Genomic DNA, 22,786 nt, shown 5'->3' on the forward strand with positions numbered 1-22,786 from the left:
ATTTAGGCAATATAGCACATTTAAACAGATCCTAGGTACTTTACAATTGAGACATAAACAACAGTAACATATAACAAACATAAATCATAATCCACAAATGCAAGACTAAAGTGTAATACATAAATCACAGTAAAATTATAAGAGAAAGTAAAATTCAACAGTTAAGATACACTTAATGTATGAAAACGCTGTTAAGACGATATAAAAAAGTTGTACTTGTGACCAAAACCTTGGCATATAAAAAAAAGTGTGTCTTTAAATGTGTAGTTATGTATGGCTCCGAGATATGCATCATAACGCATGCAGTATAATGTTAAAGCTGAAGGTGACAGCAAGACAAAACACTCATCATGGACACATTCCATTCAGAAACTTGCTGCCTAACCCCAGTCCAGACTCCTGATTAACATTCACTCAGTCTCAGAAATGTACAAACAAAATTATTACAAAAGTAACAATAAATAGTAGATGTATTCTGTCAATGCTGGACATTTTATTCAGCTTTTATTCAGCTTAATAAAATAAAATGGACCTTATTGATTTCAGACTAAATGACAACATCCTGCAATGCGATAGACCACCACTGGAGGGCGCGTCTGACCGTTTATTTCCATCTGCTGTTTTCCCTCCGTTTACAACCGAACAGACGCCGTGTGACCTACTTTCACACACACACACACACGCCACTGCACGCAGGCTGCGCACAAGCACACACGCGCACGCATGCGCGCGCGCGCACACACACACACACACACACACACACACACACACACACACACACACACACACACACACACACACACACACACACACACACACACACACCAGCGGTGAAGTTATAGTAGCCTAAATATTAGTTATAACTTATAATATAACGTCTTCAACATTGTTGATAAAATAAAACAATGAGTAGATTAAAAAAGAAATGCAATACTATTTGTACAGCAGCTATCAAGTCAACAATGATGTACATGTACTTTCTAATATTTATATCTCAAATAGTGTTAAGATACAACTAAGAGTGTCAAAGAGGTATTTTAAAATCAAGTCAAGGATGTGTTGTTGTGTTTGTGAGTTTTGTTTATTTTGTTCTGTTCTTTTGTTAGTTAAATTCGTTTATTATATTTATTTATAATATAGGCTACTATACTTATTAAGTTAATTATTTTTGGAAAATGTTTGAATTTTGCTTTCTCATGAAAATGTGTGAATTCTTGAGGAAATCTTTAGAAAATCTTTTAAAAATAACAATAATGACAAAATAAAGGGATATCCCCTCGCGACCCACAACAATGGGTCCCGCCCCATTGTTTGTTTGGGGTTAAACCTTATTTTTAACTATGGGTTAAACAGACGGTGCTTTTACTTTTGTTGTCACTGGTGAGCATTTTATTTTGAAGCGCATGACCGGAAGTGCCCTCGTCGGTACTTGTGGTCTCGGATTGACGCGCACGCGCAGTGCGAAGCAAGGCAAGCAGCGAGCAGATACCCGAAGAACAGAAACAAGTCGATAAGAAGAAGAAACGAGGCGCGAGGAGGAGAAGAAACAAGAAAAAAAGAAACAAAAACAAAATGGACATGAAGAAACGAGTCTCCTTAGAGCTGCGACACCGCAGTCCCAGTGACGTGAGTTTAATTAAGACATTAATTAATTAGATTTGTTTGTTTTTTACTTTGAATTGGCGGAAAGTTGTCGGTGTTTCTTGGACTAGTGTGTGTGTGTTGTGGCCGGTTTGCCCTCCGTCGTACGGACGGAACGGGCGGTGCCGCGCGCGCGCCATGAAAATAGCCACGATCTACAAGCTCACAATGCGTCGCTCGACGCATTGTAAGCTTGTAGATCGTGGCTATTTTCCCGACGATTATTCGTACGACGAAGCATATATTAGCGCTTCGTTTCGAAGGCAAACGACCACATGGACGCTGTGCTGTGCTGCTGCAGCTGAACACACACACACACACACACACACACACACACACACACACACACACACACACACACACACACACACACACACACACACACACACACACTATGTGGAGCTGGCTAATAGCTGGCGCCAAATGTTTTACATGAGGATTATTAATTATAAACTATCCGCTGTTTGGACAGATGGACGTGTCGAATAATTTAGGTTGATCGGTTTTAAACTATTCTGTCTCTAAAGATGATGCAGAAAAACAGCAGAACTGAAGTCACTTATAAATGACTTCAGTTCTGTGTTTATTAGAGAGAATGACTGTAAAAAGAAAAAGAGCAAGTCACTCGACTCTAAAAGTGACGCGATTTCTGAGCACGTTACGCAGCATTATTAATGTGAAAACTTGTCAACACACGGACGCGTGTTACTTTATTTTCTGTTGTATTTCGCAGTGGTGGAAGAAGTACTCGGATATTTTACTTAAGTAAAAGTAGAAATACCACAATATAAAAAATACTCTTGAGGCCTATGTGTTCAAAATGTTGAGTTAAAGTACAAAAGTATTGGCATTAAAATATACTTAAAGTAAAAGTACTCTTTTTTGTGTGTTGAAAATAGCAGATCTACAAGCTATCGCGAGCTTGCAGATCGGCTATCATATTTTCAAAAAGCTTATGTATATAGGGTCTAAATAGGGCTGAAGTGGTAAAAGTAACTAGTAACTAAAATATTTTTGTATTGAAGTGAAAATTGGAAATACTCCAGCAAAGTAAAGATACCTTTAAATTGTACTTAAGTACGGTACTTGAGTAAATGTACTTAGTTACTTCACACCACTGCTTTTTAGACCGACTTGTTATGACTCCATAATCCGTAATTATTTGTATAGTTACGGTCTAAACAAACGCTTAACGGGCTGATTTTGGTTGTAATAATATTTTAATTTTAATTACGCTTAAAGTAACGTATCCACGTGGTATTGACGGTTAATAACGTTATTATTCGTAATAACGTAGTTTGTTCCAGACGTTAGACGGAGCCCGGCTCCATGTGAAGGGCGGGCAGCACTGTTGCCAGAGTTTGTGAGAGAAATAAGCAACCAGGGTCTAAGAAAACGACCCCAAATTAAGCCACAGGGCCACATGAGCTCTTTAAACCTATACACACACCGGCTATTTGAGAATAGCCGATCTACAAGCTCAGTTGTGAGCTTGTAGATCAGCTATTTTTTTTAAAGACAAACGTGACAAATGGGGAATATTTTTACATTTAACAACACAAATCTGGTCTCCCTGGCACAACATATTTTCAGATGGGGTCCGCAAACAAATGCATATTCATTTAGGTGACATGAAAATGTGTTAGAACCACTCGTTCAAACAACATAAGGAAGCAAGTCCAAAAAACCGCAACCACCAATATTTACAAGCAACTTTTCAGAAAAAGAAGCCTAAAGAAGCTTATAATAAGCGGACATGGCAACACTGGCGGGCAGGCGGCATGCTAACACGCTAGCATTGCTAACCCAACAACACCATGTAATGCTATGATATCCAATGTTTATTGTAGACGCACCACAACCCGTTTACAAACCGAGTCGTTTCATGGTACAAGTGTGTGTTTGACGTGCATTTAGTGATGTGTAAATGCGTATTAATGGCGCGCTGCCTGCAACATGTGGAGCTTTAGCTTCACGAGCTAACGACGTTAGCAGCAGCGTGGTGTCACGTGCGTTCCGAGTTTACAAACACAAAGGACCAGTTCCAACATGATGAAACGACATGACCCACTTTAAGCCGTTCTCTAGAGTCTGGACTGTTCCTTATCTCCTTCACCCGATGTTGAGGAATGATGATAATGTCCTGAGTGCAAAATAATCTTATAACATGCATTTGACTCCTTAACTCTTACGCTCTATCACTAGTCTAAATGAAGACGTTTTTCTTTATTTCAAGGACCCCCACTCCCATAACTGTGAGAGTTTACAGATAGACATTTCGGTTCCATTTGTATACTAGTCTCTGAGTAAGTCTTGTAAGGATCCATTTGGAACCCCCCCCCCCCCCCCCCCCCAAAGGAACCCTGAGGGTCCCAGGACCCCACTTTGAGAACTACTGCTCTAAATTTGAGTTGACAGATAGGGCTCTGGAGTGCAATATGGGATCAGTTCCGATATGAAACGATTGAAACACAAAATTTGAAGCTGATAAATGGGTACTCTCTCTTGTTTGGATGAAATTGACAACCCAGCTGAAAATGTATTTTCTGTTTATTAAAGAGATGGTGAGACTCATGTTACTGAACAAACACTCTAGTCTAAATGAGTCCTATCAGAATATTACAATTGTATCATTTAGACACTGCAGCAGGGTTCCTCTGGTAAGAATAAATCAACACAAAACCGATGGTTTCATTTGTTACATAATTCCCCAAATATTTAGACGGTCGTGTGAAAACAGGTCTATATTTTTCCATCCATGAGTTGCAGTGTTGAAGAACCTTTTGGATAGATGACGACGTCTGGATTCTAATGTATTCAGTCTGGTTGTTACCAAATTAATTTGAAGTTTAGCTTCGATATGTCATGAATCTCAACACAATTCAAACAGTCAGAAAATACAGCTTAATGAACAAGACGGAATAAAAGCTGTAGTTAAACAGGCAACATGCGGGTGACACAAAATTACAGTGAACTACAGTTACAGTTTTTTTCTTCATGTCAGTCTGCTCTCTCCTCACTGTAGTTGGAGAAATGTCGTTTGATTATCTCTCCTTCCCTCCCTCTTTTTATCTAATCCACCATTTTTTTCTCATGTTACTGGAGCGTTGTGAGCTTGTAGATCGGCTATTTTCTGTGGCACAAAGACAACGCCTCACTGCGAGGCGGAGCTCTCCTCCGTCTAGGCCTGTCAAAAGTATTACATAATCGCCTGATCATAATTGAGAGAATTGAATTTTGTTTGCATAATCATCAGAATTGTTTTCATTAATCTGTATAAATTCATTTGTTGAAAAAGTGTCATACATTTAGAAAGTATCAAATAAACATATGGACTCAATTAAATTGTTAATTGCAATTATTTATGTGACAATTAAACGTGAACTAAAATGTAGTAAGCGTGACAGTCCTATCCGTCTCTCCTTTTCCCTCTCTCTTTAATAACCTCTTTCTCCTCCTTCAGGTGCAAGAGTTGGTCCTTGATAACTGTCGTTCCAGTGAGGGCAAGATGGAGGGAATAACGGACGAATTTACCAACCTGGAACACCTCAGTCTCATAAACGTCGGCCTGGTCAGCGTATCGAACATACCCAAGCTGGAAAAGCTCAAGAAGGTACGGGAAACAAACACTTAACGCACCCAGACTCACAGAGGAGGACAATTGATACTCAAACCCTGGACATTGTAGATGACCCTCCCTTCTCTCTGTCGCTCTCCCTCAATCTGTTTCTCTCTCTAGTTGGAGTTGAGTGACAACAGGATATCAGGCGGTCTGGAGGTCCTGGCAGAGAGGCTGGTGAACCTAACGCACCTAAACCTCAGTGGGAACAAGTTCAAAGACATCAGCACCCTGGAGCCCCTGGTGGGTGAAACTAACGCATAACCTTGGTTTTAGGTCCGCTACTATTATAGCGGACCTAGTCAATCTACAAGCTCACAACACGTTGTGAGCTTGTAGATTGGCTATTTTTGCTGAATGTTTGCCCCAGGATAGGGATGGTAGTATTCATGTGGTTACTGTGGCAACTATTCCACTTAATTTAACTTTCTACCAGAGGTCCCATTGTAAGTGTTGTTGTTTTTTTTAATGGGAAGTTGACCAATTTTAGACATCACAATCTGTTTCCTCATTGTGTGGAGTATAGTTTGCATATGCAAGACGTCTGAAGATGTTTGCTTAAAATTGTGTGTGTGTGTGTGTGTGTGTGTGTGGGGGGGGGGGGTGATTGAGAGTGCAGTATACCTATTAAGCAAATAAATAATTGGTCACCAAAAGATCACTGTTTTGCAGTAAACACCATAAACAAGGACAATGTCCTGGCCACCAAGGTAGCTGCTAAATAAACTGGAAATTAGGGTTGTATGCATGACTTTTTAAGTCACAAAACAAGGTACATATCGCGTATCATTCAGTGCCTTCCATGCTTTTGCAGACCAACGTCCTTGTTTGTACAGGCAGTCGATGACTTTTCTTGTAGAAATTATTCTTGTGAAAATGTTGAATTGGGATATATATATGATTTTCATGTTGACATATTTGGTAGCCATTTTTATAATTAAAAGCAGTAAGCCACGCCACTTGGCACAACTAAATGGGCTGTAGGCACTCTGCTCTGTGTTGTGCCTAACAACAGCCCACGGCTGTTATAAAATCACTGTAAACCACAGACACTTGGGGCTTATTGCTTCAATTCGCCATGGAGCAATGGTATGAACTTCATGTCAATGTTCTCCCTCCCTCTGTCTGAGAGCCATGTGATCTAGTATCAGTTTTACAATGTATCTGATTACTGGTGGTTTGGAAAACATGATCCTAGATCAGCTTTCGTTCTACCATGGCTTTTTGATTTTAAAATAATGATTGTTGACTAAATTAATGAATTCAAATGTATTAAAGTAAGTCCTTTATTAGTCGGGTAATTTAAGGTGTTGTACAATGCTAAAGTTACAGCTCTAACGTAAGACTGAGAGCAACATTGAAACCATGTCCAAGGAAGCAGATACACTCCTCCAAGAGGCACAGACACCAAGAATGACTTCATCCAGCTAGAAAAGTCATATGGCATTCCCTGACCAAATGTCAAAAAGAAGACAAAAGCTGCCTGCTTGAACAAAGAACTGGCCTAGTCAGACAAAACATTAAAGCTACCATGTAGTTTTGGAACAGAACTTTACAGCTATTCTGATGAGCATTATAGTATTTTAAAACATCATAGTTCTGATGGTAAATCAAATTGGCATAGGATAAGCAAATCTGTGTCCTTAAGGCTTACCTTCAATTGGTCAAATAAATCGGATTTTATCGGAACAAGCCTAGTGTGCACCTTCTAGAGGCGTGAATGAGATATCATGTTTAAATATGGAACTTTATAAACTACACTTTCATTGATTGCAAAGAAAAGTCATTAGAAAACCTTGAATGTCTCTTTGAACTGTTGTGGAAGATAGTTTTGCAGTGCAAACCCTGTAATGTTTATTTAACTGGTGTTCCAGGCTATTTCCTAGTCCATTTCTCTGCTGTGACTGGCATATTGACCGTACCGGGAAGAAAACTTGTCGATAATGTGACTGCATATCAACACTACATGTTTTTTAAATAATTCCATACTTTGTTGTACAGTGTCAGGGAAAAGTAGCAAAAATAACCGATCTACAAGCTCACAATGCGTCACATTGTGTTACGCAAGCTTGTAGTCCTGCTATATTAGAAATGTTCTGAAAGTGAAAGCGGTGAAGTCTGTGGGTTTTTGAAAATATTCAAGCAATGAAAAGCATTAACACGGTAATCCCCGTCTACTCCACAATACGAGGAAACGGATAGTAATGTCTAAAATGGATCAGGTTCCCCTTCAAGTCGTCTTACACTACCAGATATCTAACCACCATGCAGACGTTCCACTTTTAAAATGGTTCAAACTGAAGTTGTGTGACCTCCCTCCATCCCCCACCAACAGAAGAAACTCCCGCAGCTCAAGTCTCTGGACCTGTTCAACTGTGAGGTGACCAACCTGGCCGACTACAGAGAGTCCATCTTCAAGCTCCTTCCACAGCTCACCTACCTGGACGGGTACGACATAGACGACTGCGAGGCGTCTGACTCTGACGGAGAGGGCGACTTAGTTGACGATGAAGGTGAGAGAGGGGATGGAATGGGAGATGGAAGGCTAATACTAGGGATGCATGTTTCATCATATTGGTATTGACCCGTATTTGATGATGATTGTAGGCTGCAGATTCAATCTGTGTTTTCTGGGGAAGCTATTATGTGCACATATTCTTTTGTATATATATATTTTAAAGTCTGCATCTGCACCCAAAATCAGTTGGGCTACTGTATAACAGGTGTAAGGTAAACCCTACTGGAGACTTGTATTGCAATATTGGTATTGATTGATTTTACCATGCAATTCTGTTATATCGGCCAAAATGTCAATATCGTGCATCCCTAGCAGAGTCCTCCTCAGAGCTGGTTCTACTTTTGTATCTTTCTGTTGGTTGTTCTGACGTTCCTTGTCGGATGCTTCTGTGTTCCAGAGGGAGAGGAGGGCGAGTCTGATTTTGATGAGGAAGAGGAGGATGAGGAAGAGGTGGTGGCCGAGGAAGATGATGATGACGATAGTGGAGACGAAGAGGTGAGCTGGGTGATGTTAACGTTTAGACGGAACTGTATCTGGATGTCAACTGGTCCTTTAAAACTCGCAACCACTTAAACGACACTATACATTTTGCAACGAATACCTAAAATGGCCAGTCTACAAGCTCAGAATGCCTTGTGAGCTTATAGATCGGCTATTTCTAGCCATTAGCACGTCTTAAAAAACAATCGGTAGATCTGTCTACATTTTTAGGTTTTACGTTAATCATGTTGAAAATCACTTATCAATCTAAAATGACTATTACTCTCATAAGTCATTTGCATTGATATAAATATTTCTGGAAAAATTGCTCCCTATATGCTTGGGGTTTATAACGGTATTACAGTATACCAATGTATTCAGAAATCCTCGCACCTCTTTCTGTTGAACCGATATGGTGATGCTAGATACTGGTTTGGGCAAGACGGCGCATAAATGAAGCATTTGTCCCGATGATAAAGGAGAACCAGACAGTCAACACGGATGAGGCTGTGCATTTGCTTCAAGAAAGCCAAACCTCCATTCATATCTTAGTCAACCCATTAGAAGTTAATGGTTAGCTGTTGCAAAAGTGAAGCAGCATCATGGCGTGCCACAACTGTCAACCCCAAGTCAAGCCTACATTAACCAAAGTTCAAATTTACTTAAAGTATAATGGATACCCCAAAAATGGACATAACATGCAAGCTGCCACAACGATGGTTAGTTTCGTTGAATGGGAGTCTGGAAGATGTAACATTCTGAGCGCCGTCTGTGCGATGCGTAGGTAATTACATTTACTGTAGTAACACTGCTATGGTCACGAACACTAATTGATTAATTCAGTGGTCTAACATACGCTAGCTAATGTATTAACCCACTGGTGTTTATTTTTAAATATGGAGGCTTGGGCTGATATTCAATAATTAAATATTGGAATATTGTTCTCCATGTAATATCTCAACTCTGGCATTTTGTTTTAAAATAAATGGGTGGTATGGCAGACTTTAATAGGATTAAACTGCGGGGAAAACCCCCTCAAGCATGCACCTTGAAAGTGCTTGATAAACTCTGGTGTGTTGTGGTGAACAGCCAGTTGGGAGAGCCAGACAAACACTGTAAGTTGCTTTGTATTTGTGTTCAGGGTGGAGAGGTGAATGGAGATGTCGACAGTGAGGATGATGATGAGGACGATGACGATGATGAAGATGATGACGGTATGACACATTTTGACTTTGTATACAAAGTCAACCGAAGTTTCTGTAGCACTGGTTCTGAAAGTGGGGTCCAGGGTAACCACTTACGCCATATTTTACATGTTGTAGTATGGTGAATTATATTTATATGAACGAATTTGAACTTTTCCACCAATTATGACATATACCCATAATAGGGACACCAGGTTGAAAGTAGATAAGCCTTTTTAAGCCCAATTATTCATCTTTATGAGCTATTATAAATCTTAAATAGTTACATCAATCTATGAAGTCAACTTCGAATTAGTGATACTGTTGGCAAGAGACTGCGCGTGTTTTTAAAGCTGATGTGACCTCATGCTCCCTTGTGTGAATCAGACAGAACTGAAATTTTAAAATGACTGACTGATAATCCTTTATTTAAAAGGAATTGTTATGCACACGACCCACCTTGGTCGCTATTGCAGGACTTAAACATGAACATAAAATAAATGGAAGTCCACACAGGCAGGGCTTGGCTGCTCCAAAAAAGTTGAATGTCTGCCTTTATTGTCATTAAGGTGTGGCTCTGTAAGACATAATGCCTGCAACACAATGCCTTGCTACAAATCCATCCTCTACTGTTCTGTACCAATCTTTCTGCATTGTGCTGCTCTGTTCTGTTGTGATGAAATAACAAAGTATTCTTTCCACCTTGCCAGATGAAGACTCGTCCCCAGCAAAAGGAGAGAAGAGGAAGAGGGAACCTGAACCTGAACCCGAAGACGACGACGACGATGACGACGAAGATGATGAATGAGACAGACAAAGACCCCCGCAAACCCCCCACCCCCTGACCCTGTGACCTCTTACCCTACTCTGGACTGCCTACACATCCACCCCTCCGGTCTGGGCCACGTTCTATTCCTTCCTTCCCCCTGGGGCTGTACTTGACAGGTTGTTTTCCTATCAATTCCAGCTGTGGGTCATTACTCTCTAAATGACCTAGTACTGCTGGTTTTCTATCCTAGCGGCAAAATGTAAACACGCGTGTCCCAAAATGTATAGATTGTTTAACTTGTATCACATTTAAAGCTGCAATCAGTGATTTATGTCCTACCCAAAATTCTAATCCCGGCTCCCCCGCACGAGCGACCCACATTTCTACTGTTGAGCTATAACTGAAAGCCTGTTTGGGGAGAGGATATGTGATTTGAGCTTCATGCAGTACCTGTTGGCAACCAGTAGGTGTCCTACCCGACCACAAGATCTAAATGTCTTGGTAAAAGAGCAGGTAGACCAACTATAACCACCACAGTATTGTATTAACGTGCAGATGCAAAATAACATTATTCAGGTAAAAAATAAATAAATACATAATAAATATAGGTCAATATAACTTCATTCACTGAAAAAAAGTTATGGATTGCAGCTTTAAAATGAAGTTTAATTTAGTTATTGTAATTACAGTGGAACTGTCAGAAAGCTTCCCGAAGCCTGTCTTAGGTTCTGAGGTCCTGTCAAAGGAAACAGGGAACAAGGGCTCATGGAAGGAAGCGGCATTAAGTAATGGAGCGTGTCCCTCTCCCTGAACCCCCAGTGCTCTCCCCTCCTCTCTCTTTGCTACGACCAATGTTGTCCTGAGTCGGGGTTGTGTTCGCGGTGTTACTTTTTCGTTTGTTGTTGTTTTCTTTTCAAATACAAACAGACCCCCGCCCCTTTCTATGACATCATCACTGTGGGGGGAAGGGGGAAAATGGAACAGGGCTGTGATGTCATCACCGTGTTCCGTAATCTGGTGTCCTGATTTATACTACGGTGTATGACGGTGTCGCGCACCGAATATAGTTTATCTACGAGCCCACAATGCGCCGTGTTGTGGACTTGTTGATCAGCTGTGTCCGCCGCAGGACACCTTCGTATGGCGATGTATACGTCGGGCTTAAACTCCCTCCCAGGGCGCCACTGACCGTGGCGACAGTTCGTCTCTATTTTGCCAACAGAGCTTTTTAAAAGAATATTTTTTCAGAAGAATTTTGTTTTTGTTGATTTCCTTTTTTTTTTTGTATGATTTGTTAAAGGGACGGTGCTTCTCTCTCTAATCTTATGTCTGATTCATACTATTGATGCGTGACACTGGCGCGCTACTACGTATAAATCGGGCGTAATTTCTCACCCCCTTCGTTCTCGCTTTATCTCCTTCGTTCCTTTTCCTCAGCCCCTACCTCCTCTCTCTCTCTCTCCCTTCCTCCTTCCCTTTCCTCACTCTTTGCTTTTCTAGCCTCCTACCTCCTCTCTCTCCGTCCTCTTAGCATTTACACTGATTAGTTGTGGGCTTTTTGTTTTTTGTTTTTTACTTTTCTGTAAGTTAAAGGTAAAATTGAAAAAAAGCACAGAAAAATGTACTTTGTAAATAAAAATCTTAACATTTTCCTCCTGGCTTCTACTGTAGCATTGTTGTTGGTTTCACGGTGAAAAAAAACCCTAGTTGTCTGCTCTATGACAAGTCACTCTTTGATGTCATTGCGTTGACATTTATGCATTTTGCGTAGAATTCATAAGGTATTTTACCCCATTACCGCATCTAGAAGCTGTCTAAAAGAACATTTGTGTGTGAGTCCTGGGCCAGGCCTGAACTTGCAACCTTCTGCACTAATCAGGGCCAAATGTTTAGTGCACGCTGCCAGTTGGCTAAGGAAGTAAAATATAAATATTTTTGACATTCATATTTATTTTCATTTTTTTTTACTTTTTGACACCCAGGGGACTTATGGGTGTCTTTGAAATTAAAAGGTTTGAGAACCAATGGACTGAATAGTTCGTAATAGTAGTAATGTTAAATAACATAAAAAACTTTTTTAATGTCATGCCCCCCCCCAGGGTGTAAAGACCTTGAGTTTTGTTAAATGTGCTTTTGGTCGCTCTTATTTGAATGGCAATTTTGCCACCAGAGGAAAGAATCCCTTATGCTGTGTGCGTTCACACTAGCTGCAGAAAAGCAATGGGCTACAAGTCATTTTTAATTGAAGCCAAACTTGATGCTTGATAAGCTACAAAAGCTATAAAACCAAATGACGCAGTCAAGAGCCTTTGTTTCACCATTTCCACTCCCCTTCTCTCCACACAATTCCTGCTTGTAATGGGGGTTGGATGGGGGGCATATTCTTACCTTCAGTTCCCTGATGTTTTTAACGTAAAGCCTTAATATTTTCCTTTATATTCTTTCTTGGTTGCCGCTCCCACGCACAGACACACGCTTGATGGGAAGAAAAGTCAACAAGCGTATTTTAACATTTCAACAGTGATTTTGGAGCTTCTGTAGCTGCTTGTGTGAACGCAGAATTAGAACAAAGAAAGGTTTAAAGACAAGACAGTATTTTTTTTCTTGTTTAATTGTAATAGCTTGTTTGGAGTTCAGCTTTCATTTTGTCATTACTGTGGCAACTGAACACTGGGCAAACTATTGTTTTGCTGATATAACGGTGCTAACAGATATTCTTGCCGATTGGAGGAATCAGACAAAAGACGCTATACAGAGAATAACGGTATGAATGACGCATGCTAGTCTGTTGTGAATCGGGAAGTGCCGTTTTCATTGGTCAGAAATGTGATTGGTGGAGGAAGCTGATTTGTTGATTCTCAGAAAGTAGCTCTGAAGTTCTTCCTGCCGTTCTTAACTTCCAGCTCCAGCTGGTTGATTCTCTCCTGTAGAAGAGACGGAAACCGTTTTGTGTGTGTATATGTAGGTGCACGTTTTGGACACACACACACACACACACACACACACACACACACACACACACACACACACACACACACACACACACACACACACACACATCACATTAAGTATTGCTGTAGTAATTGTCTAGTCTAATGAAAAAGATTTTCTCAGTTGTACAGCTGATAAAGAGGTTGTGTGTGCGTGCGCGCTAACCTCTTTCTGTTCCAGTTGCTCCTGCAGTTCTCTGATCTCATCCTGCTGTCTGTAGAAGGCCTGCAGGAGCTGAAACACATGCTGCATGTAATACATGCACACTGCCATAGGCTCTGTGCAGAACTGTACTGTAGTCCCTGGTTTCAGAAGGTAAGGTTAGGTTGCTGTTTCCACTTCAGTTTCCTATTGCTTTCTTTGAAACGCATACTGTATGAAGGTGTGTTTCTGGTTCAAATCTGCTGTAAAGCCAATGAAGCGAAGCTATGTGAAACTGAACAGGAAACGGCTATGCAATCTTTTGAAAACCTGAGATTACACTTAAGCACAGAAGAGATGCATAATAATGCACATAGTTTCACACATTACAGTAAAAGACACCCACATAAACAAACATTTAAATTGGAGATAAACACACACACACACACACACACACACACACACACACACACACACACAGTGTCTCTCACCTCGCTCTCTGTCCGTGGTGGTGGTCTTTCTGCAGGTTCACAGCAGTGGGGGGTGCAGTGGTAGGCCCATGTCAGAGCCTGGGTCTCGTCTGGCTGCCAGCCCGACAGATCACTCACCTCCCTGGGGTACTTGGCGTCCTGGTAGGACAGCTGCTCCTGCAGGAACGCCTGGCAATGTGGCAGAGACACAACCACGGTAAACGCTACACTTAACTCATCAATTCCATGTCATGAAGAAAAAAAGTTTTATTGGAAACAGTATTTCGGTCTGGAGACCTTCATCAGGTCATCTTTGTAATAACCGAAAAGTTTCCCATTAAAACTTTAAAACATTTTTGTATTTGAAGACTGCAGGAGTCCTCTGTGTTGATCAGCCCTTGGTCTTCGCTTAATGTATCTGTCACTTTGTAGTTGTGTAAAAGTATTGCTCGTTTATGACATTGGTTCAGGGGTCCTTGAGGGGGTTTCAGGGGTTACACTTATTACACAGCTACTTATGATTAGTGTATTAAACAAGCTTTTAGGTGACACATTTCCACTTCCATTGCAACATAAACGGAGGCAGAACAACAGTTTGCCATTGAGAAATAAACTGTAGACTGCCGTGTTTGTCCAATCAGAATCGAGCAGTCAACCAAGTTGTGTAAAAACTGAATGTATTTCCATGTCATGCCACTGGACTGCTCCACCGATAAAGGACAACTCTGCCCTCCTTTTTTCAACTTGATTTCTCTGTATGTGTTTTTTATGAACAAAATATATAAGTGATTGTTTTGGCCCCATGATTCAAATTTTCAAAGATCTAGAGTAGACTATCCCGATTATCTAGAGCAGTGGTTCTCAACGTGGGATGGAGGGACCCCCAGGGGTCCTTCATGGGGTCCTTAGCTAAATGATTGATGATTGATATGTAGTAAATACTACTAGAGAATGTACAAGAATACCGACAGTACTTACACAATAAATTAATTCTCAACCAAATGACAGACCATAATGGACAAAATCTTGACTAACAATAAAAAAAAGTTGTTAGAACATTGTATCAAGTGGAGGTCTGTGATATACTACATGTATCAAATTAGAGTTCCTTTAACTGTAAGAGGTTGAGAATCATGATGATGATAGAGTTGTACTACACACATTATGAATACCGAACATTGTGTACCACACCTCTTGCACTGATCCCAGACCTGTCCTAGCCGGTCCCGGGCCAAGTGAAGGGCTGCTCTGGAGCCTGAGGGGGCTGTGCCCCTTGAAGGGAGGTGTTTCTGGGTAGGGGTTGGTTACTGGTGCCCCAGGCTTCAGGGACATGAGCACAGGGCCTGGTGGCAGAGGAAATAGAACCTGAGATGAATGGCTCGTTTAAGCTCCGTCATACGACGGCATCGTGTAGCAAAACCATACACAATGCGTCTGTGAGCTTGTAGATCTGCTATTTTCAGTGTGTGATGCTGGCAGTGACCTAGAGGTGGGGAGGCTGAAGCAGAGAGGTTGCCTGTTCCACTCCCAGCTCAGACAGGCCGGAGGTATTACAGTTGCAGGCTGGTGGCTGGCATCATGTCTGCAGTGCCTGTCAGCTCTGCCAAAGTGCCCTTGAGCATGAGCTCTGAGGCCATAATGTATACATTTGTAGATTGTACATGGCTGCTGTTTATGTATATAAATATACAATATCTAAACTTCATACATTCCAATCACCTGTGTGTGAAATGTTCAACAAATAACTTAATTGAAAGGGAAACTTTAAAACCAATTTTGAACCAATTTTGAACCTAAATCCTATTGTTCTGATGAGGTTAATTATTTAGTGTGGGAAAAGAAGCCCTATGTTTCTGCGTATAGACCAATTATTTCTTTACAAACATTGAGACTGGACGCACAGGTGACCTGCTGTTTTGGGGTGTGCTGGTTTCACTTCATTCAACCTCCTCTGTGTGTAGGCTAGTGGGGTGCGCCCTGGCGAGACATATATACTTCATCGCGCAACGGTATTGCGCACCAAGAACAGCTGACATACAAGCTCACAACCGGGTGGGCGGTGGGGTTCTTTTGCTGCCGACCTGTGCGCGCATACTGGTTCTTATCAGTGTGACGTCGTCTGTTAAGGCGTCTATTTCTTCTCCACAAAATGTGGACCGTGTATATATTCTGTATGTCCGATAACACCAGACAACGGTTCAGAAGTTTTGTAATATGACATTATATTCTCATCCCAACAAATATGGCCAAATGTCCCAGGTGTGCCTTTGGGCATAAGAATGTGTTGGTCTGTGGCTCCATGTGTGACTGACCTCTGTTGACCCCAGAGAGCCACTCCTGAGCCGTCATGGCCGCCTGGTTTCCTATCGTCATGGGATACAAGTCCTCCTGGAAACTGTCCGACTGCCAGAGAAAGTAGTGGTGTGCGAAGTTAGAGGAGACCGATGAAAATAATGATGGATTTATCCATCTCTGTCCCTCCTTCTCTCTCCACCATCACGCTCTCTCTCTCATCCCTCTCCATCCATCTCATGTCTCTCTATATCCATTTACCTCTCTCCCTCTCTCCCCCACCACATTTATAGTATTACGTGAAATGCGTATGGCCTAATACAGGAAGTCACGTGAGAAAAAATTATAGATCTACAACAGACATCTGTATGTTGCACCGTGATACGTTGTTAGCTTGTAGATCTGTTCTGTTTGTCACATAACACCTTTGCCTGAGTCTGTCTTCGTGCATTGATAGAACACTGGTGTATATAGCTCATTATTGCACCATATGATTGCTATAGGCCTTGAAATGGGGTAAAATACTTATGGAAAAGTTTAGAAAATGAATTCTTAAAAATGTGAGAACCCCCCCTCCCCTCTCTCAGTACCTCTTTTCGTGGTACTATCATGGACAGAGGCTCCACCAGGTCCTTGTCGGTGATGAGTCTGTAAAACCTGAACACCTCGCAGGCCCTGACATCCAGACCTCGCTTTGGCATCACCCCTGCACACCACACAAAGCTCAGGGGTCAATACAGATGTTGCTAGTATGTGTATTGTATTTGCGTGTGCGTTCGTGTGTGAGTGGGAGTCTCACCCAGGCCTTTCTGGGGCAGTACTGAGCGGTATTCGGTCAGAAAGGTCACGTAGGGTTTCTCTGAACTCACTTCATAATACCTGATGTTTCCATCTCCCTGAGACACACACACACAGTACAACACACTCACAATTAACCCTACAATGGATGATATTCCATACACCAGTGGTTCTCAAAGTGCGGTCCCATGGGTTCTTGGGGGGTACTAGGGGGTCCCCGGCAAAATTAGTTAATATAGCGTCACAGTCATTTTAACCACTTTAACCATATTTTATACTATTTTATACCACACTGTGAGCTTGTACATCTGCTATTTTTGAAATTGTTTGAAAAATATCAATATTTTCTTTCAATTGCACACCCCATGAAGCCTTGAATTCATGGAGATTTTTGACTGGCGGAAAGATGCTAATGTCTCCAGTATGAGTCTCCTACCGGAGCCGCTGCCGATCATCAAATTATTGGCTTTGTGTAATCGATAGAAAAAAAAGTCATTTTGGTGGTGAACTATCCCTTTAAAGGGAGTTCGGTTCAGTTCTGCCATTACCGTTCCGTATCGAGAGGGTGTAAAATAGCCTTGTGTATCTTGTGGAAAAGTTGAGATATATGACTAAATGCACATTTTTGTGTGTGTGTGTGTGTGTGTGTGCGTGTTACCTTCCCAGCCAGGTAGAGCATGTGTGTGTCCGGGTCGTAGAAGGGGAACAGAACTCCGGCCGATCCGTCCAGGTCTTCCTCATAGAGAGGTTCTGATAGGTCCTCCTACAACGTACACAGTCATAGAGAGGTTCTGATAGGTCCTCCTACAACGTACACATTCATAGAGAGGTTCTGATAGGTCCTCCTACAACGTACACAGTCATAGAGAGGTTCTGATAGGTCCTCCTACAACGTACACAGTCATAGAGAGGTTCTGATAGGTCCTCCTACAACGTACACAGTCATAGAGAGGTTCTGATAGGTCCTCCTACAACGTACACATGGAGATCCAAGGTTTCTGCCCGACAGCTACTATATGCGTGTATGTGTGTATATGTGTGTATACTTGTGTTATTATACTTGTGAGGGCTAAATGTCCCCACAACAAGTATAGTAGAATTTGATAAATAGACATTGTGCGGACCGTTTTCCTGGTCCTCACAATGGTTGTTTTATGGTTGGTTAAGATTTTGAGTTTTGCGAATTAGAACAATATTCAGGTTTGGGTTATGATTAGGCATTTAGAGGTTAGGTTTAGGGGTTAGACTTGGAGTTATGCCTGATTTATATTAAGTTGTGAGCCTGTGTTATGCTCTAAAAATAGCAGATCCTAGAATTTGATATTTCTGCTATTTTCGGCTTTATGGTTATAGTCAAAATGGCAAAATAAATATAAAAATGACATTCATAAAATTGTTGTCCTAAAATGTTGATGACCTCACAAGTATAGTAATACAAACGTGCATGTGTACCGGGTCCCATAGGGCCATCATTCTGTGTTTCCATGGTGAACCGCCAGTAGAAAGCAGCATCCTCAGATCCCCAATGAACAACACCTTACTGGCCCTGTGCTCCTTATTACTGGACACCTGACACACGCACGCACGCACACACACACACACACACACACACACACACACACACACACACACACACACACACACACACACACACACACACACACACACACACACACACACACACACACACACACACACACACACACACACACAGTGTGTTTACTGCTCAGTGTGTTTACTACAGTGTTTCTCAAATCTGACATATTTTGTTCCAGGGACCCCCAGAAGCAAAGATTTGAGTTACAAATGTTCGCTTAAAAAAAAATATATATATATATTCAAAGGTTTGCACAAGGTTTTCACGATTTTTCAAAAATAGCAGATCTACAAGCTCATGAGCTTGTATATCTGCTATTTTTTGAAGTATAAAAGGTTCAAATTATTGTGATGCTATATTAGTTGTTTTTTTGTTGTTGTTTTTTCAAGAGTAGCCAATTATTTTTTACCCCCTTTTCTCCCCAATTTAGTCAGTTATGCCAATTAATTCCTCCCCACACACATTTCTGTGTTGTCACTGCTGTCATATCCTACTGACTCACCTGCCAGTGAGGAGCCCCCACCAGGAGGACGTAGAGCCTTCGTACTACTCCTCCCGCCCAACACTCCCCACTGACAGGTGCCGCCCCCCCAGCCCGTAGGAGTGCGTGCAACGACTGATATCACCCTCCCCACGACAAAGCCGGATGCACCACGGTGGATTCGAACCCACAACCTCCGTGGTGGTGGGCAGGGACTTAACCACTGCGCCACCCGAGCGCCGCGCAACACACACACTCTTACTTGAAGGATTTGGCCAGTGCGCGCGTCTAGAACTCGTATCCTTCGGTCTCTGGATGCGACGGCCAGTCTGCTGCCGTCTGTGTTGTAGGAGGCGGAGACTATCAGCATCTCGGAGGCGGGGGGGTGGAGGGGGGGCGGGGCTAGGACCACGCGCACAGGATACCTGAGTACGGCCCCGCCTTGAGACACGTCCCACAGGAACACCTGCTGGGACACACCCCTCAAAATCACCTCTGATACCTCAGGAAATTGTGCAACTGCCCACTTCAAAATAACATGGATTGTATATGTATTTATATAAGACCATCACTTCAGAATTGCATTTTAAATAGTTGAAATCAGCTGACAGGGCTATAGCCAACTTAACCATACTAACAGTGTCTAAACTTTACAAAAATGATTAAGTAAACCACAGGGTTAACATTAACAATTCTGACAGTTCTTGGGATCTACCATTAACCTACACTAAATGATTTGTAGTTGACACCGGCATTGACCAGTACGACTGACCTTGTAGTCGTAGGCGGCGCTAAGGAGGAGGTCCTCCGCGGTTGGATGCCACTCAATAAGCCCCACCCTCCTGGAATGTCCAATCAGAGTCTTCCTGGCCTGGGTGAGGTTGTGTTGTACACCACACACTGGAATGTCCCAGATCTTCACCTACACACACACACACACACACACACACACACACACACACACACACACACACACACACACACACACAAAATAGTGGATCTTCTGAGTAGGTTTTACCTACTCAGAAGTTTGTGCACTTTTTGTGCAGTTCTTGATTATTAATTTATTAAGTACAAATATACAAACAGATTAGTGTACAGTGCAGTCTTCAGAACAGGAGGCGATGCTGTAGTCGTTGAATGGATTCCATTTAACATCCAGAACTCTGCCTCTGTGACCACACACCCTGGACTGCAGCGGGTCCACTCTACCTGTCTGAGAGAGAGACAAATGTACACTCTCAGAGTTAAAGACTTGTAAGGGTCCATTTGGTTCCTAACTAGCAGTCGTTTATTTAGCTGGTGAGTGGGGACTGGTGACCCCCTGGAACCTCCTCAAAGACCGGTCCTTGAGTGGTGTGTACCAATGGACCACTGGGGTCCATTTGTGTACAGTACACTCTCAGAGTTACAGACCTGTAAGGGTCCTTTTGGACCCCCACGTTGAGAAGCAGTACAGGAGACGAGAGGAGGAAATGAAGAAGTAATGATGGATAAAAAAGAAGACAAACTATTAAAACAAGAAAACGAATTACCTGAGGGAAAGAGGTGAAAAAGGAAGAGGGGAACAAATGATAAAAGAGGAAAGGAATGGAAGAGGAGAAAATATGCAGAGAAGAGTAAAAGAAGAAGGAAGAGGGGAAACTACAAAAATGGCGGACAGTCAAAACCAAATCAACGAGCCAACACAGGAAGTGGACAGAGGACGTACATGACGGACAGGCAGGACCAGGAATGACCCGCCCCCGGCGCACTCTGTCACCACAGCGATGAAGCAGGGATTGGCCGAGCAGTAGTGGTTGTCATGGACACCGCGGGAGATTGGCACCCCGTCAAAGCAGTGGTCCTTGGTGGCGGGTTTGCCGTAGGCATGGCCGAACTTAGAAACACGCACAGACGACCGCCATGACATCTGGAGAGCACAACAATACATGACTGTGTTTCTGTCTGTTAAGCTATGAAAGAATGTATACAAAACTTTCTAGTGTGGTTCTTCACGGGCCAAGGAAGAACTGATATCCTTTGCATGTCAATTGGCCCAACTTCTGAAAGGATTCACATTCCTTGTGGGGTTTACTTGGACTGCTTATTAGCGGAGCTTGTAGATCTGCTATTTTTGGCTAATGTTCACCCCGGAATATGGATGCTGCATGGGGTTCAACTGGTTGATGATCCCTTTTTCCAAAAGGGGGTGTGCCTCTAGTCTGTGCTCCACTGAGCACATGTGGTGGTTTTCTTTTTCCATGTTTTGGAGAAGGAGCCCAGTGTGTAGGTGTTTACCTGGTGTGATGAGTCCTCTGTTGAAGCGGCACGCTCATTATGTTGTGTGATCAATTATTCAATCATCTGTCATTACTGCTTCTTATTAAACCCATCAATAATGCATCAATACCTTTAATAACTCAACATGCGAATCATTCAGACAGCACATACACACACACACAGGCACACACAGGTGCGCACGCGCACGCACGCACGCGCACACGCATGCGCGCACACACACACACACACACACACACACACACACACACACACACACACACACACACACACACACACACACACACACACACACACACCAGTTCAAAACTGTCCAGCTATGGACAAACACACACTGAAACGTGTGTCTTGTTGTGTTAAGCGTCCATGCTGCGCAAAAACGCTTCCTGCTCTTACACATGACCTGTGACCTTTGACCTATAGTGGGTCCAGTGAGGTGAAGACGGTTAGGGTCATCTTACTGGAGAGATTTAGTTCCCATTGTCTTACCGTACTGGAGAGAGTTGTCTGCCTTCTGGCCAGCTCTGCATGTCACTCCACTACACTGCAAAATCTTCAGTGGAAATGGAACTCTGAGAGTGGACCAATGGAACTAAATGGAACCTTAAGGTTCCATTCGTACACTCTCAAAGTTACAAATTGATACATTAACACTGAGGATATGACTGTGTATGACAATCTTGTCCTAACTCACCTGTCTTAAGAGTAACAACAGTTAATAGTTCGAATTCAGTCTCGCTTTGATATCCTCAGAAACGTTATACTTAATTGCATGACGCTTTCGCTCAACAAAAATTACACATTTTCAACCAAATTCCGAATTCACACCAAACCAAAGCATTACAGCTAACAATGGAATGAAAGTTGGGAAATCACGGAGGGATTGTGGGAATAACACTGCTTTAAAGCAAGAATGAGAATAGTTTTTATTTGCAGTTTTGTTTGCACAATCTGTCTCCGTATTAAACTGAAGTTACAAAATAGAAACATTTCAGTTATTGACAACTATACTGACTCATAACGTAAAGATAAGATGAAAGAAGATAGAAAGTATGACAGATGTTGTCTTACAGTACCTTGGATAGTCACGTAGATCTCACCTTCTTCTGGGAACACACGCACAAGTACTACTAATAGTACAACTACTAGTACTACTAGTACTAATACATAAAGCCAGTGTACTAGTACTTAAATATTGCTATGTTGCACCCAGTAACACCAAACTACTACTACTACTACTACTACTACTATCACTCCTTCTCAGTCTAGTACTACCACTACTACTGTACTACAACCAGTACTGTCTGTTACTACCACCACCACCACCACCACCACCACTACCAATACTGGTACTGCTGTTTCTATTAACACTACTACTACTACTATTAGAACTACCTGTACTATCACTATACATACTATTACTACTACCACTACTACTACAACAGCTACTATTGACACTATACTGTTACCAACACCGCCGCTGCTACTACGACTATTCTGAACCTAGTGACTGCATGATAACATC

At 42.1% G+C, this 22,786-nt stretch overlaps 2 protein-coding genes across 2 annotated transcripts; one reads left to right on the forward strand and one right to left on the reverse strand.

Moving 5' to 3' along the window:
• Positions 1-1,467: 1,467 nt before the first annotated feature.
• LOC311035402 (acidic leucine-rich nuclear phosphoprotein 32 family member D-like) lies at positions 1,468-11,863 on the forward strand. The gene is made up of 7 exons (XM_084043577.1): positions 1,468-1,626; positions 5,105-5,254; positions 5,381-5,503; positions 7,596-7,773; positions 8,176-8,273; positions 9,400-9,472; positions 10,153-11,863. Exons 1-7 carry the CDS (start codon positions 1,573-1,575, stop codon positions 10,248-10,250), a joined length of 774 nt encoding a protein of 257 aa, XP_083899703.1. The 5' UTR covers positions 1,468-1,572; the 3' UTR covers positions 10,251-11,863.
• Positions 11,864-12,928: 1,065 nt separating this feature from the next.
• On the reverse strand, positions 12,929-20,914 carry LOC311034391 (coronin-2A-like; the record flags this gene model as incomplete). Its single annotated transcript, XM_084042272.1, has 13 exons — positions 12,929-13,135; positions 13,368-13,436; positions 13,835-14,002; positions 15,005-15,156; positions 16,126-16,216; positions 16,696-16,811; positions 16,905-17,001; positions 17,562-17,666; positions 18,356-18,472; positions 19,244-19,447; positions 19,754-19,903; positions 20,081-20,197; positions 20,693-20,914. The coding sequence occupies 13 exons, from the start codon at positions 20,912-20,914 to the stop codon at positions 13,070-13,072; spliced, it is 1,674 nt and encodes a 557-aa protein (XP_083898398.1). The 3' UTR covers positions 12,929-13,069.
• Between the last annotated feature and the right edge of the window lie 1,872 nt (positions 20,915-22,786).

This window comes from Gymnoscopelus microlampas (genome assembly GCF_963454915.1).
Source record: "Gymnoscopelus microlampas genome assembly, chromosome: 19".
NCBI classification, from domain to species: domain Eukaryota; kingdom Metazoa; phylum Chordata; class Actinopteri; order Myctophiformes; family Myctophidae; genus Gymnoscopelus; species Gymnoscopelus microlampas.